This window comes from Acanthochromis polyacanthus, chromosome 4 (assembly GCF_021347895.1).
Source record: "Acanthochromis polyacanthus isolate Apoly-LR-REF ecotype Palm Island chromosome 4, KAUST_Apoly_ChrSc, whole genome shotgun sequence".
Lineage (NCBI taxonomy): Eukaryota > Metazoa > Chordata > Actinopteri > Pomacentridae > Acanthochromis > Acanthochromis polyacanthus.
In genome coordinates this window covers 37,970,317-37,986,233 of record NC_067116.1, presented here as the reverse complement: position 1 = coordinate 37,986,233, position 15,917 = coordinate 37,970,317, and the positions used below count along the sequence as shown (strand labels likewise).

General features: G+C 40.1%; 4 protein-coding genes across 6 annotated transcripts; 2 read left to right on the top strand and 2 right to left on the bottom strand.

The window, feature by feature from the left end:
- Window positions 1–9: 9 nt before the first annotated feature.
- tmem221 (transmembrane protein 221) lies at window positions 10–4,453 on the top strand. The gene is made up of 3 exons (XM_022191938.2): window positions 10–473; window positions 2,442–2,527; window positions 3,434–4,453. Exons 1-3 carry the CDS (start codon window positions 10–12, stop codon window positions 3,973–3,975), a joined length of 1,092 nt encoding a protein of 363 aa, XP_022047630.2. The 3' UTR covers window positions 3,976–4,453.
- On the bottom strand, window positions 1,510–7,331 carry borcs8 (BLOC-1 related complex subunit 8). Of its 3 annotated transcripts, none has more exons than XM_022192009.2 (6): window positions 7,178–7,331; window positions 6,860–6,972; window positions 6,022–6,086; window positions 5,809–5,916; window positions 4,552–4,637; window positions 1,510–3,051 (listed from the first exon to the last, which is right to left on the bottom strand). In XM_022192009.2, the coding sequence occupies exons 1-5, from the start codon at window positions 7,212–7,214 to the stop codon at window positions 4,574–4,576; spliced, it is 387 nt and encodes a 128-aa protein (XP_022047701.2). In that variant the 5' UTR covers window positions 7,215–7,331; the 3' UTR covers window positions 1,510–3,051; window positions 4,552–4,573. The 3 variants fall into 3 exon arrangements, with proteins under 3 accessions (XP_022047701.2, XP_022047710.2, XP_022047692.1); XM_022192018.2 differs by having other exon boundaries at window positions 4,552–4,610; XM_022192000.2 differs by lacking the exon at window positions 4,552–4,637.
- Window positions 7,323–10,315, top strand: rfxank (regulatory factor X-associated ankyrin-containing protein). Its single transcript, XM_022191951.2, has 9 exons — window positions 7,323–7,587; window positions 7,686–7,790; window positions 7,929–8,030; window positions 8,116–8,181; window positions 8,267–8,367; window positions 8,442–8,567; window positions 9,707–9,773; window positions 9,859–9,939; window positions 10,035–10,315. Exons 2-9 carry the CDS (start codon window positions 7,691–7,693, stop codon window positions 10,085–10,087), a joined length of 696 nt encoding a protein of 231 aa, XP_022047643.1. The 5' UTR covers window positions 7,323–7,587; window positions 7,686–7,690; the 3' UTR covers window positions 10,088–10,315.
- Window positions 10,290–13,010, bottom strand: nr2c2ap (nuclear receptor 2C2-associated protein). The gene is made up of 5 exons (XM_022191989.2): window positions 12,908–13,010; window positions 12,638–12,728; window positions 11,461–11,566; window positions 11,281–11,348; window positions 10,290–10,732 (listed from the first exon to the last, which is right to left on the bottom strand). Exons 1-5 carry the CDS (start codon window positions 12,943–12,945, stop codon window positions 10,610–10,612), a joined length of 426 nt encoding a protein of 141 aa, XP_022047681.1. The 5' UTR covers window positions 12,946–13,010; the 3' UTR covers window positions 10,290–10,609.
- Window positions 13,011–15,917: the final 2,907 nt, after the last annotated feature.

Below are 15,917 nucleotides of genomic sequence, written 5' to 3'. Positions count from 1 at the left end.
GCCCATCACATGCTCAGACGGAGCTACAGCACCGAGGAGGAAACCATTCATCCCGACAGGACTGGGAAACGCTTTTTTTCTTTTACGTACTGCGATGCCACTTGGGCACCTTTTGGGACTTTCGGATCGTTAAACTTCCTCTTTTCTCTGGAGAAACATTGTTGGATAAACATGACGCACAAGTACAGCCAGCGGTCTCTGATTGTACTGTCTTTACTGGGGATTTTATCCGCCATCATGTCGGTGTTATCGGTGATTCTGATTTTCCAGCTGCAGTCCCAGAAGACGGCGGTGAAGGAGTCTCCCCCGTCCACGTCCACGCTGGTCCCCGCTCATGTATGGGCCGTGCTGCTGCCGGTGTCCACGGTGCTCTCCGCGCTGTCGCTCACCCTCAACCTGAGCTCCGTGGTGGTGTGTTTGCTCCACAGCTACTTTTCCACGGAGGTCTGCAGAGGAGAGCAGGACACGGAGAGGTATTTGGCCCTGAATGCGACGCAGCTCTTCCAGACCCTGTCAGAAAACACCTGCAGCTCCACAGAACTCTGGTTCTGGACAGTTAAGGGCATTATTAGACTAGAAAAACATCTGTTTTGTAGAGAGAAATAACCCATAATTCTCCTCCTACAGCTGCAAAGTTGAATTCTTTTGCAATAAATCCTAGTCATTACTCAGTATAATACAATCCATAGCTTCTGTGCTGCCACCTCACTTGGTTTGGTGTGACGAGTTGCCTTCAAACCACTCTTGTAGGCCTTTAATGGACATTAAACTACTACATTTGAGCTTTTTCCATTATTCTGTAAATGTCACTTGTTGCCACATTAGGTACAGTTATGCAAAACTGTATAACTTCACCACTTTTGCAGAGAGAAAATACAAAAAAGCCCATAACCTCCTCTTATAGCTACAAAGTGCAATTCTTTTGCATAAAATCCAACATTTACTCATTCCAATACACTTAGTTTCTCTGCTGCAACCTGAGTTGGTCTGTTATGACCAGCTGCCTTCTAACTACTGCTGGAGGCCGTTAATGGACATTAAACTACTGCATACTCCCATTATTCTGTAAATGTCACTTGCAGCCACAGTAGGTACTGTGATGCAAAACTGTATAATTCCACTTTTAACGCTTCACTAAGTGCATGAGGAAAGTAAAACCAGCTCTACGATGTAAAGAAATCCATTAATACAGCAGAAAAATAACACTTTTGCAGAGAAAACTATTAAAAAAAAACCTTTATCTCCTCTTATAGCTGCAAAGTTTAATTATTTTGCCATAAATCTCACTCTTACTCATTATAATACAATCCTATAATACAATCCATAGCTTCTCTACTGCAGTCTGACTTGGTCTGTTTCAACCAGCTGCCTTCTAACTGCTGCTGTAGGTCTGCATTTTAGCATTTTCTTATATTCTGTAACTGTCACTGCAGCTGCAAAATTGTATAATTCCACTTTAAACTGCTCGCTAAGTGCACAAGGAAAGTAAATCCAGCTGTACAAAGTAAAGAAATTCAACACAGCTGTTTATTGTTGTTGCAACAGTGTCAAAAATTAGGAACTTTATCCTTTAATTTGGGGTTGTTGTTGGAGATGCAGTTAGTAGATTGTGAGATGATTCTGTCACACACATATATTTCATTCTTCATAAAGACAAAGCGAAACACTAACACAAAAAAACATATCACATAAACCCCAGAATTCAATTAGTGCCTTCAAAAACATAATATTTTAAGTACGGTAAAATTTATTATAAGGTTATAGCTTCAGGCCATATGGGTTCCTATTTTCTAATCACAGTCGGTGCACAGCACTGTTGCTAAAAGTGGGAAACAACCTTTAATCTGTTTAGTATGCGTTTCGCCTCTTGCCCACACAATCTTCTTTTATTGTGAACTCTGTAAAACCGCAGCCTTATCCTGGATATTATATTTAACTATTCAGTTTCATTAAAAGAATAACACAGTTTCAGAAGCGTAAAAGGGGGCTACCTTATGTGTCAGAGTGCAGAGGCCCGCACTGCAATGTTGTTGGCCCACCCCCTCCTCTCCACACTTACGGATCCTATCTAAACAATGGCCTTCCTCTCATTATGCACCCGGCGCACGGCCTCTAGCTGGCCCTTTCCCACGTCGGTATTCAAATCCAGCGTGGCTCAGGACCTCCCTACTGACAGAGGGGACATTCCAAGAAAATGTGAATAGTAATGAGGGTCACCAAATTCCTACTATTATCCTAGGAACCCCTAATCAAGCGTTTTACATTACTTTAACAGTGCACACTCAGAAGAGGGGCAAGAATAGTTTAATTGTACAGCAAGAACAAAATTTAAGTTGCTTCCAGGTGTCTTAATTCATGCACTAATGCAAACATAAATACGAACATTCAAGTGTAAATTTGTGCGAGGAATGACATCAAACTTGTGATTTTTCCTTCCACAGAGCAGACTGGTTCCTTTTGGACAGCAGAGCAGTACGACATGTGGCTATTGGACTCTTCTGCCTGGGAGTTTCAGTCTACTTGGCAGGTACAAATAAAAGAAAAAGAAAAAACATGAAGATTTTTTTACTTTTTGAGAGTTTGCACTTTTGTGTAAGCATGTGTTGCCCAATCTGGCTTGCAGACCACTTTTTACACATTAACCTTTAACAATAAACTCACAAAAGCCTGAAAACTAGTGTCCAAAACATTGGCAGTGCAGTGGATTTTCAACAGCGGAGGCAAAAAAACATCACTGCTGCTTTCTCGCTGATCCGTCCAGCGAATCCCAGAGAACAATGCATTCTTTGAGCAGCCATGACTTAAGTGTTTTTAATGCTGAACCTGGCAGCGCTGGTGTGCTCTGTTCCACTGAGTGGCTTGTACTGGGGGTTCAGTGGAGGCAGTCACTCCATTGTGATGAGGAGGTGTCGCTCTTATGACCCCACTTCAGCTGCAATCAATAGGTAGCAGAGCAAGACACTGTAGAGCCAACGCAGGAAGTCACGTCACATCCCAGAGCCGTGCTTTTCTCCCCCCTCCTTCAGCATGCCTGAATCCACAGTCCTTTTCCTGCAGACAAATACACAACAACTTAGAAGCTAACAGGAAGTTTCTGTGTGTGTTTAATTTACATTTATTTAGCCTTGCAAATGCACATGTTTGCTAGCTAAAGAGAAAAGCCTTTTATATACATATCTGTCTAGATTCATAGTCATCTAGGTTATGGTAATTCTAGCAGCTTCAGTAGAAAGCAACCACACTTTCTTTTAGCCAAGAGGATCCTTCAGTTCTGAACTGAACTGAAGGAGCCTCTTGGATGAAAGGTGAAACATCTTCAAGAACTTAAAAGAGAAATCCAGTTGCTCTCTACTGAAGCTCCGAGGTATTTTATCTACAGTATCTGTATGTAGAAATTCTCTGTTTTTCCACACACTCTTCTCTGTCTTGGCAGCTATGTCCATCTTCATGCTCCTCATATTTGAGATGGAAACCGGCATTGCCAGTGCTTGCGTTCTCTCTTCTGGGATCCTGATCCTGCTGGTGGCTGTGATACACTCCCTGGTCAAAGCTTCCCACACAGCCAAGCACTGTCACAGCGACCGCCTGGACACTCTCTTTCAGAACGACCACGGCAGCAGCAGCACGCCAGTCTCTCGGCCCTGTGAGCTGAAGATCGGCGTGGACAAACCGCGGATGCACCGCAGCCAGTCTCACCTTCAGCATCAGATCTCCTTCTCTCAGTGCGGCAACCCGAGACAGCGAGAACTGTATCAACAACAGCAGTATTCCCCTGCAGGAGGTTCACAGGGACACGCTAGTGATAAAGATGGCTACAGCAGCGGCGGCAGCTGTCCACGAATGCACAGGACCCTGTCTACTGAATCTGGTTTGCTGCAGGCCCAAGTCAAACCCTGGAACGGGGTCAACAATGAGATGAGGAGTGTCCTTGCACGCAAGTCAGGGATTTCTGCAAAAGACTCCACTCTTGTGTGACACCAAACAAGCTGAGCTCCCGCTTAAACACAACAGTAGCTACAGAGGACTGATCTCCTTCCTTGATCTACTTCATGTGGATGCCAACAAGTGAAAACCAAGTGCAGATGTACAACCGTCATTTTGTATTTTTTCCATGGAACTGATTGGAAAACACACCCAAGTTTTTACTTTTAAACACGTATTTTTTTTGACTTGGTGGAAAATATACTGTATCATTTGTAGTGTTTTGTATGAATGAACTTGATTTAAATCTCTTATAAAAACACCAATGCCACCCAAGTATCAACTGGGCAAATTTATAGCTTTCCTTGTAATGATGTAAATAATTTATTCTGCTGTATATAGCGGCTTTCTGCCAAATATGTGCTCAATGTGCAGATGTGTTTCATTTTGTGCTGTTCAAAATTATGTCACAAAAATCTTAAATTTATTCTGGAAAACATAACTTGATGTCAAAATTAAAAGATTAAAAGACTGTTCATGAAAGTTTGCTATCTTACAAAGGTCATTTATATGCACATTAGACTCATTTCAAGTAATTCAGACTACGTCTTGTTTGGAGAAATTACTAACCTGGGACACCTTTGAGCAGAGATCATGAGGATGGGGCATGTGGAGTGGAGACAAGGGGGCTGGGAGAGGGAGTCACATCATGTAAGCTGCATGCAGGTGTCAGGGGGAAACAAAAAAAAAAACACAACATAGGCAAGAATAACAGGAGCTTCCAATAAACAACAAAAAAAAAAATCACTACAGGCCTGACATTTATTTGTAATTACTGGGAGGAATACAACAGCACAAACTGAAAGGAAAACCAAAACAATGATAAAAAAAAATACCTTAAGAATTATATAAAATAGACAGAAACGAAGATTATATGTATACAAAGGTATGATGGGAACCAAAAATAGGAAGCAAAAAAAGGAACTTCAGACACTGAGTACAAGGATCAACAAGCGCATACGTCACACTTTTGCAGGGGTTGGTGTTCATTTTTTGTCTTGAAATATGATTGCGCATGAGAACACACATCAAATTCAATTTAAAGCTTAACTCACTTTTATCCTATGGTTGTAACGTCATCTTATGTCATCTCCAGATGCTCCCATTTTGGTGGACTAATTCACTTTAGCTTTCAAGTGTTCTATTTATTATTCATCATTTCACTATTTTTAAAAACTACTTTTGGTTTCATTCATGTCTACGTTTCTTATTTGTGTGTCTGCATCTTTTGTTTAGTTCTTTACTTGACTATACTGCAAAAGAATCCTCCATATCTCAATGTGTTCTGAGGTAGAATGAATGAATGAATGAGTGAGTGAATGAAAACAATTGAAGATATGGATACTAAGATGAGCTTTAAGCAAAATAAGAAATGCTGTTGTAAAACCTTTAAATCTGAGAGAAATATGTAGCAATGGGTGCTTTGATAGATAGATAGATAGATAGATAGATAGATAGATAGATAGATAGATAGATAGATAGATAGATAGATTCTTTATTGATCCCACAGCAGGGAGTAAAAAGTACAACTGCGGCTGTTTATATAAATAATTTTTACATTTTTTTTACCTACACGCATCACATTTACATTTACGTTGTTCAAATTCACAAATGGACTTAAATTCCAACTGTTAGAGTATTTTTAACGGTTATTAGCGGGCAAAGACCGCCAAAGCTCCTATCCAATGAGTTTACAAATAATGCAATAACTATCCTTGATGGCAAACTACGGCTATGTCAGTATATTCTGCAACAGCATATTATCTTCCACCTATACACTTCGTCCACCACTGTGTGTCCGTGAACAGATTCGCTGCTGCCTCCTACCTGCGTCCTTGAGAGTTACTGATCTGTTCCTTCATGCTGATGGCTTGACGGAGAAGGCTGTCAATGTTTTTGAAATACAGGCTGCTGTTTGTCATGCTCTTCACGGCACTGCAAGAAAGAAAACCCAGCAGATTAATGCAAGTGTTAACAGTCAGACCCATAAATAGGTGAGGTTCTTCTTACATGAAGGTTTTAAAGAAGGCAACACCTCACCTGCATGCATACTCTACAGTATAGATGGCTCCTTGGCTTTGTTCCTCCCAACTCTGCATATCTGTCTGTGAGCAAAATTTGAGCAAATATTTACAGGAAACAGTTTTGGTGCAAGGTATGTGGTTGGCATATGGAACAGATACACATTAACAGTAAAAATTAAAATCTTTGTGTTAAAATTAATAAGAATACAAACTCCACTCCAATGCATTTGTTGATTTATACATTACATATATTAAATGATAACTTTTGACCATTTATTTTTCAGTGATGACAGCTGGGTTTAACTTGACACATAACCAGTTATATCGTGTTGTTGTCAGGACATTGTTCAAGACCTCAGAGTGATTACAGCTAGAGAGAGGCAGCTGCATCAGAACCAAAGTAGCACATTTTTAGAAGTACTTAATTTATTAGAAATTGCTTTAAAAAAATATGATATGGATAGTGATAAAAATTCCCAATTTTGGAAAAGTTAATCAGTCAAACATATAATTAGTTGATTCTTAATAGTTTACAGTGTCCAGTGTCTGTCCAGGAAAAATAAATTACAGCCTTTGATGTCAATGCAGATGTTTTACCAAACAAATGATACATGCAATCTCATCCCTTATTCAGCATAAGAGAACCTTTCTAGGCATGAAAGCTGATGGGAATGTGAAGATGAATACAACAGCCTCTTATCTAACAATGTCATTCATGAACCTTCTTAAAAGCAGCTGTTTGTTCCTTGACAAAGCTCTCTACCTGAGATCATTAGAATAGCAGGAGGACTATTGTCTTTTCTAGTGTATTTCATTGTTTTTGTCACAAATGTTTGTGTGCAGCAGTGTGATACCTTGTGTTGCACCAATTCAGGCAGCGACCTCCTGACGTGCTCCTGCAGCCTGTAGAGAGCCACAGACGGCTCGTTTGCCAGCACGTACATGCTCTCCGTGAATTTGTCCGTCACTGTAGTGTTAAGGGAATACAGACAAATATTTAGGATACATGAGGCGTGTTATCAAAAACTTTTAAAACGGATAAAATTAACAACATGATACGAGGACGAGTGGCAACATAACTAAGCTAGCATTAGCTTACGGCTAGGCTAGCGTAGGCGCAGCACTGCAAGCTAAAAATGAGATGAGTACATTATTTTATTCTTTTTTTATACCTCGTCTGACTTTCAGTTGCATCTCCTGGTCCTCCATAATGCGATGATTTTTTTCCACCGTCAGAAACTAAAAACCAAATGCAGCAAGCGGTGTCACCTGATTCCTACTTCTTCCGTATTATTGTTGTCGTGTGCCACGCGAAATATATTCCGGACAGAAATATCGATCAAGGAACACAGTTCTTCCTTCCAAGAGTGCCAGATGCGGCGATACGTTACTGATTCAAACGTCTTTTCATTTCCTTTGTTAAAATAATTGCTTTACTGAGTAGCTAATCAAGTGGGCGACCAGTAATGTCGTCGCCCAGATGTCCGAAGACAAGCAAGATTCAGTGTGCGATCTGAAATGATTTAGTTTCAGTTTTCTCAGGAGGAAGTTAGCGCAATTTTAGACTGTGAGGCTGGATGTGGTGAGTAGGAAATGCAATTTCCTTTTGTAAACTAACTTTCTAGTGTAATAGAGGAGCCAGATTGTTTAGTATTTGCTATATTGTTGTTCTTCTTGCAGTGATCATGGAGGCCAGAGGTGATGATGAGGTTGCAGATGGCCAACATGTTCAGCCAACCAGCGCTAACGCATGTCCCTCCGAACCAAGACAGGACAAGTCCACTGGTATTACTCCTGTTTTCTAATATGTGATCACTTTCTTGACCTTTTATCTATTTGTGTGCAACACCACAAGTCACATGATGTTTACCAGTTAAACAGTAAATATCTTGCCTCCCCCCTCACATGTGTGTCGGGCTCCAGAGAACTTGGATGTGGATGAGGATGATTTGTTCAAACACTCCACCACTCTGACCAACAAGCAGCGTGGGAATGAGGTTACAGTGCGTCCGGCAACATTAGACTGTGAGTAAAGGCGAAGATGCTCTGGTTTTGGTCGTGCATGTTCGCTGTCTGACCTCATTAAACTTTTTTCTTTTACTCTCATCAGCTCTGTCTATACACCAGCTGGCTGCTCAAGGTGAGGTTTCACAAGTGGCTGCACACCTGAGCAGAGGTGAGAAATCAGGACCAAGCAGTATAACACAGTGCATTTTGTAAGCAAGTATTAAACCAACTAATTAGCCTGTTCTATCTTGCAGACAGTTCGCTGATTAGCAGACAGGATGATCGGGGTTTCACGCCTCTAATGTGGGCAGCAGCGTTTGGAGAGAAAGCCGTGGTGGACTTTCTCCTGGAAAAGGTATGAAATAAGACATACACATCTTAATAACTAAATGCACTCCCTCACTAATGTTTATGCAATTTGTGTTTTAGGGTGCAGACCCCAAAACTATTGCGAGGGAGCGAGAGAGCGCCCTGACACTGGCCAGCTCTGGAGGTTATGTGGACATTGTTGAGTCTCTTCTCAGACATGGAGTGGACATTAACACCTATGACTGGGTACAGACGTGCCTTTCTGACTTCCAATGATAAATCTGAGATGTATTCGAAAGAAGTATAGGGTCATTCCATCTCAAATTATCACAATTTTACAACAGTCTGCTTGATTATATAAGATTGACCTGGAATATTTATAGCATAAAATATAGAATTTTTGGCTTGACATCAAATACTTACTAAGATATACCTTAAAAAAACACTGCCTTTATCTTGAGGTCCTGTTTGAATCACAATATCTCAGAAACTATTAAAGATAAAAGCCTAAATTTTTCATTTTGTCTGATCATGCAATTAATTTAGAATTTGCACTATTTGAGATCAAGTAGATCAAGTGATCTCTATGGCTGAGTTGAAATCTGAAAGAAGAAAATTTAAGCCATCGTGGAAAGTCCAATCTTTGAGCACATATTAGCAAAAAAATGGATTTAGCAGAAGTCAACTATTATTTTTGAATATGCAGTTCCATGTCACAGTAATACAAAATAATACATATAAAATCCTTTTCAATATGAAATACATAGTTGAAATACATACTTCACTTGGATGAGGCTATCTAGCAGTGTTCTTGCTTTTGTGCTGCAACTTGTCCTCCTTGATCATTTGGTTCCAAGAGTTCAGTTAAAACAACTTCTTTATATTGCTTTCTTTTTTTCATATTGCAACTAGAAATGGTTCAGAAAACATCACAAACTGACTTCTGCTTTGTCATTTTTTTGTTAAGATGAGCTCAAAGATTAGACTTTTTATGTTGGCTTCTTTTTTCCTCAAGATATTTTAACTTAGTAGTTTACTACTTTAACATTACTAGCATGTGATTTGCTCATGCATAATTGTTGATTCTAAATTATTGGCATAAGAAATATCAGTGAGAACATCAGGCTTTTATTTTCAATAGTTCCTTTGTTGTTAAGCATAGTCTGAAATTACAATTTGTGAAAATATGAGCTATAAATTGTCTTGAGATGTATCAGCCTAAAATTTGACAGATTCCATGAAACAAGTTTGAAGCACATCAGAGATGGTTGTTCAGAAGGCCTCTGCTGATTTCAGATGGAGTAACTCCATATTAACAAGTAATATAAAACTACAAAGTGATTTTTCGTACTGTTTTTAATGACCGCTTTATAATTTGTTCTCAGAATGGTGGAACACCTCTTCTCTATGCTGTACGAGGGAACCATATAAAATGTGTAGAGGCACTACTAGGTACATTGCACATGTGAATCATGATAAATTCTGGTTAACTCTGTATAAATGTTTTATTAATCCCCACTGCTCTGCTTTCTTGCAGCCAAAGGAGCAGATATGACCATTGAGTCTGACTCTGGATACAGTCCGATGGCTTTAGCCGTTGCCCTTGGACACAAAAAAAGTATGTGTTGTCTGACAAATACATTTTCTTTTTTTAGGAGCAGGCTGTAAAACACAATTTTCTGAATGATCTGTGTCATTTCTTTGGCTTCCCAGTTCAGAAAGTGTTGGAGGACCATATCCTGAAACTCTACAAGCCACCAACATGACACTAGTTGAGGACTTCTGTCACCGCAGCAGATCAGTGCATATGTAGAAACATTCACACAGAAAACTGCATTTGTTGATTTCTGAACTGTTTATTCCAGTAGTATGCATCACTTTGTATGCCCTACAATGTAAAAAAACAACAACTTTGAATGAACAAGGACTAAATGTGACAGCTGTGCAGCAGCAAATAATGGCAGTAAACATGTTTTAATAAAAATTTATTTTTATACTGGAATGGCGCTTTAACTCAAAGGCACAATATAGGTGTAGCGAGCAGATTACAAGTGCTCTTACCGATTAAATCTGCAGCCAAAACTTTGTGTGTGTGTTTGAGTAATGAAGAGTGAGATCGCCTGACAGATCCCTGAATGCGTTCATACCAAAAAAGGCCACATTCGCGTCAGTTCATGAGGTGGCATTATAGATGACATGTTTCCTGAGTGCCACCGCACCACCCTGCATCCTGCACTTTACCCAGGGGTCATTTCCTGTCTCATGAGGGGATTTTAAAAAAAAAATGTTCATGAGGCTCTTTCCCCCAGGACATCCAGGGAATAAACAATAATTCTCCCAAAAAAGTCGGCACTATTCTCAAACATTATTTTTACTTTGTCCACTGCAGGGGCCTCCTGTATGGGAAAGCTGTGGGTGTGGAGTTAAGAACAAGATAAGCATGGTAATAATGAAAAGGATGTCCAGGAAAATATTGTCCAATGCCTATTATGAACCATCTAGTGCAGAAACAGGAAACATGCTGTGTTCCCTGAGTGACAGGTGCTGCTTGAGCTGCTGTAATATCCTCACTGTGGAGTCCCAGACTGAAGTTAGAAGGTATCAGAACAAAATTGCATTTGTTATTACATTATCTGTAGAAAAGTCTTCAAGGAATACCAGTTTTGCACAGCATAGCAGCTTTGTTGAGCTCTTACATTATTTACAGCACACATCAATGTCTAAACTGTGACTTAAGTATTAATGTGATTAAATCACTAGTTAAAACCATTTAATTCTACCTTTACAGGTGCTGGGGGAAAAAATCTGGTTTATTATTGCCAATATTTCCTTCCCCATTTTCCAATAAATTAAAAAAAAAAAATCCACCACAATTTCAGACTAATTTGTGCATCATACCTTCTCCACTTATCAATCAAATGTCCTCATGTAAATGCTACAGAGAGAGAATAAAGGATATCTGCAGAGAATTGTTGTCCTCTGGATAAAACTGACTGAGAACTGCAGAGTCTCCATCTTTTGGGCAACCTGCAGAAAGCACAAGTGGAAAATTATTCACTTTATTTTGTCACAAGTGCAAAAGAAAGCGCCAAATATGACAAGGCAGTGGATAATTACATCAAGATATGTGAAATCCTACCTTCTAGTCTGCATGTTTTTGCTGAGAAACCTCCCTGGAATTGGACCTTCAACTCTGACACTTTGACAGATTTGGGGAACTCCAGGGACACCCACTGACATTCACCCTGTCAAGGTACGATATTAATGATGGTGACTCACTGTGATGTGTGTAGTTTAACATTACGGTGGCTGTGGAGAAGCTGGGAGAATTCTTTGAACATTTCTGTATCTCTTTATACCATTCAACATAGGAACTGTAAACAGAACTGCAACACTTAGTTCACAAACAATAGAAGGAAATTGATGGCAACTTTTTGTGATAACGGTCATTGAGCAAAAAATGCTTTGGTCTCAAATTAGAAATGTTCCTGCTTTTGCCCGTCTTATGTTAAAGTAAATTTAAAATTTTGATGTTTTCAATTCTTGGTCAGGTGAAAACAACACATTTAACAACATAAGCTGTTGCTGTGGGAAATTCTGATGGATATTTTTCACTGTTTTGCTACCAATTGGCACTACACAAGGTAACACGACTATACTCAACAGAAAATATAAATGCAGCACGCAACGTATTTTTTCAGTTCTATCCATTCTTGTTAAAACGGGGGAATAGGAATTTGCTGCTCCACAAATTACATTTCTACAAGAGAATGGTGAGTGTGCACTATATTACAAGTGATAATTTAAAGATCAAGAGGAGTCATAGACTAGAAATCACAAATCAGTGATGCGTTACACACCTGCAATGCATAAAGTGAATGAGGTTGTTGAAGTTTGACTGTGGATCAGTGTTGCCAAGTCCACTTATTATAAGGAATTTTGGGCTTGTTTTTCTGTAAAGTTGCTTGCAAATCTCATCCGATGCGGATTTTTGGACTTGTTTTCGAAAGTGTAGTTGCTTATGCATCATGCTGTGTGTATATTTTAGTTAAGTATGTGATAGTCTTTAATACCGAACAAGAGAGGAGCAATATAATATCAAAAATGAACTGTGGTAAGTGACCAAACTGATTAAGAAACAAAACTATTATTTGGTGAGGATTAAGCACTGATTGATTGAGCATAGTTTTAATCATATCTTGCCACAAGATAGTGAAGCTCAAGTATGTTGATTTCTTCTTGTACAGTAATAAGAGTAAACTGTGATAACTAGCATATACAGTGTACAATAAGTAATATAAAACGTATGATTTTACCTGGTCTGAGTTCCAGCACGTCTCCTCATTACAATCAAACATGTACTTCTTTCCATACTGCTTAACATCTCTGTTTAACACCGAGCTCACTCTGAAATTAGAGACAAAAGCCCAAAATATTAGTTTCACAGCTCGTCTGCTAGCATAAAGAGGCAAAATTAAAGAGGAACACGCTCGAAAATTAGACACTGTCGTTCAAACAAGACAGCTAAACCCACTAGAAATGTCTTCGTGGGGGGATTTCATTCATATAACGCCTTTTTTGTTTACCTGCTCTGTGTTTCGCTGCAAATCAACGAGGAAGCCATGCCGATTGGTTTAAACTACACTTTATCGTAAAGCGTAGCAGCCGCGCGTTGGTATTTTTACGACAGTGACGTTCGCCTTTTTTTTTCTCTCGACCACTAGATGGAAATCACGTTCTGCGGGAATATTCAGCGTTGGAGTCCAAACAAACCAAAGCAGGAGGTAAAGGCATCTTCATGTAACATCCCCACGGCTCGCAATTAATAATTAAGCGCATAAAACATTCAGCTTAATTCGGCGCTGTGTCCGGTCAGGTGTTGCATTGTTCTCCATCTTTGTTTTACTCTACAGCGTGTCTCACTGCGGTGTGTCCACGCGAGATTCAAAGGTCACAGAGATAAGAATCGATTGGAAAGAGGGGGACCAGAGTCACTAAAGGCGAATCGATCAGTTGCAGCCTTCAAATGTAACATGCGAAAAGGAGAGGCAGGCCAAAGATGTTGCATGCGTGTTCCAGATGAAAGTATTTGTGTTGTTGTTGATTCACAGCAGATTGGGATAATCTCATAAAAGAAGCAATATCAGCTGGAGCTTTTACTACTGCTTTTATTAGCAAGCACATCCCTATATCTCTGTTTCATAACCAGGGAGCCAATAACATAGGAGAGGCGTGTGTGTGTGTGTGTGTGTGTGTGTGTGTGTGTGTGTGTGTGTGTGTGTGTGTGTGTGTGTGTGTGTGTGTGTGTGTGTGTGTGTGTGTGTGTGTGTGTCTGTGTGTGTGTGTGTGTGTGTGTTTGTGTGTGTGTTTGGCACATGGTTCATTGCAGATGGAGAACTCCTGCTGAGGTTTTGTCACAGTGCCCCCTCACTGCAGATAATCAATAGGTCTGAAATACAAAACCTGATGAAACCCAGCCTCCGTGAAAATTGCGCAGGGGTTTGGGGGGGAGAGTGACTGTATTATAAAGTTTGGACACCTCCTCCTCCTTCCCACCCTCACGCCCTCCCCCACCCTCACCCTCTGCAGGTTGTGCACGCTCACGCTCACTTTACAGTTTGTGCTGCAGCTCCTGCAAAACCTCCGTTATGAATTTGAGTGTAAAATGGCAACCTGAAGCTGCAGTGAGAGGGCAGCATATTTAGAGTTTTTTTTTTTGTTTGTGTGAAAGTTGCTACTCACAAATGATGCCTTAACAATTAATTTGCACGCCAGAACTAATTTTGTGCCCCTTTTGGATGCCATCCTGGCCAACACTCCCACGAGGGGCCTCTCGTGGGTGAGTGATGAGCTGGCGTCAGGAGCAATAAAACTGTGCCCATGTGGGCCGCTAATAATGCCAAGGTGGGCTGCGAGCGGGCCAGTCATCCTCAGAAACCACATGAGCTCTTTTTGTGTCCATTAAAGGACCAGTTAAAGACTGTGAGGTTGCCAGGCAACCAGCGGGGGACTCCAGGAAGTCAGTGCCACACATAACTGGCATGAAACCACAACTTGTGATTTTTACACTTCAGGTAGTGTGCACAAAATACAAACAAGAAAACAGATTTTGTGAGCTTAAAAGGTGCCGGTAGGTTTATTTTTTTTAACCACTGCATGGAACAAAGCTGTTTTTCCTGCCTCTATTTTTTAATGCTAAGCTAAGCTAAACTGCTGCTGGTTGTGGCTGTATTTCGTATACTATATGATTGTTGACCTAACAGCAAATTAATGTTTTTGTCTGCACTGTGAACAGAATGATGTGGGATTGTCACAACTGTTTGGGTAAAATAAGATTTGATAAATATGACAAGAGCAGATGAGACAAGATGAGATGAGATGAAACTTTCTTAATCCTGAAGGAAAGTTTTGTACCAGATATTGCAAAAACAAACTCAAAATAACATAAGAAGTGCATTGCCGCATAAGTAGAAAAGCAATAAGATATAAGTACAATACATTACTATAATAACAAGTAAATCATCTTAAATAAATGTAGAATGGGAAAGTGAAAATAACTCTGGCAGTGATACCCACATGATAGTGAAGTATTGCCTACTGTATTGACAGTGCTGTACATGTAAATGAAATGTTACACATGAAATTGACCTATGAGGCTAATTAAACTCTTTAATATTCAGTGATTTTGTTGTCTTGTGGAAGAAAAAACAGCTTTTGTTTGCACCTCTGTTCTGGTCACTTTTCATTCCTGTGACACATTTCTGGCCTTTGTCGCTCACTGAGCTTGTTAGAGGATTATCTTCACCTCTTGTCACTGATACGGCTTAAATCCTGGCGTTGCCTCCCTCAGCCGTCTTCGTCACTCTTTCACCCACGCGGCTGCTGTTGCTCTGTTGAGCTTTTCTGTCACCCCTGTTTCTGGGTTGTGTCCCATGAGGCAGGATTAGCGGTTAGCACACCAACTTTGGGCTTAACCCCGGCTCGGGTTTGTGGTCTCGCTGCAGTGGCTCACTTTTTTCCGCTATCACCATGGCAACTTGGGCGGCTCACGTAACCGGCAGGCTGGTTCATTGGATCCAAGTGTGCAGAAGTTCTGAGTCCTCGCCAATTCACACTCGGAGAATGGAACCACTGTTTTTTTTAAATGTTTTGTGCACAAAAGTGTGTCTTTTTGTATTGAGCCTCTTCACCTTTACCGGTGATGCTACAGTGTGTTTGCTGACTTCAAAGAGCTTCTACTAAACCATTGAAAGCATTTATTAATTAACAGCGAGGCTTCATGTTATTCAGTTTATTTTTTTCCCCACCTGCAGTGAGGCCGTCCTTCTAAGCAGAAAATCTTTTCAAAGCCTCAACATGACCATTAAATATGATTTCACTGAAAAGCACACCCACTGCGTCTGGATGATGAAGCGGAGGCATTTTTCCCTTCTTTAACTTATTTAAAATGATAAACATTTAAGTTCCACTATCTGCAGTTTGCCTCCAGCAGTCCTTACTAGATTTGGCAACTGAATCAGGATCATGCTTGACAGTTATATTGCTCATTTTTTATTCATTGTAATAGTTTTTTTTCTCAAAAAAGAAAAAAAAAAT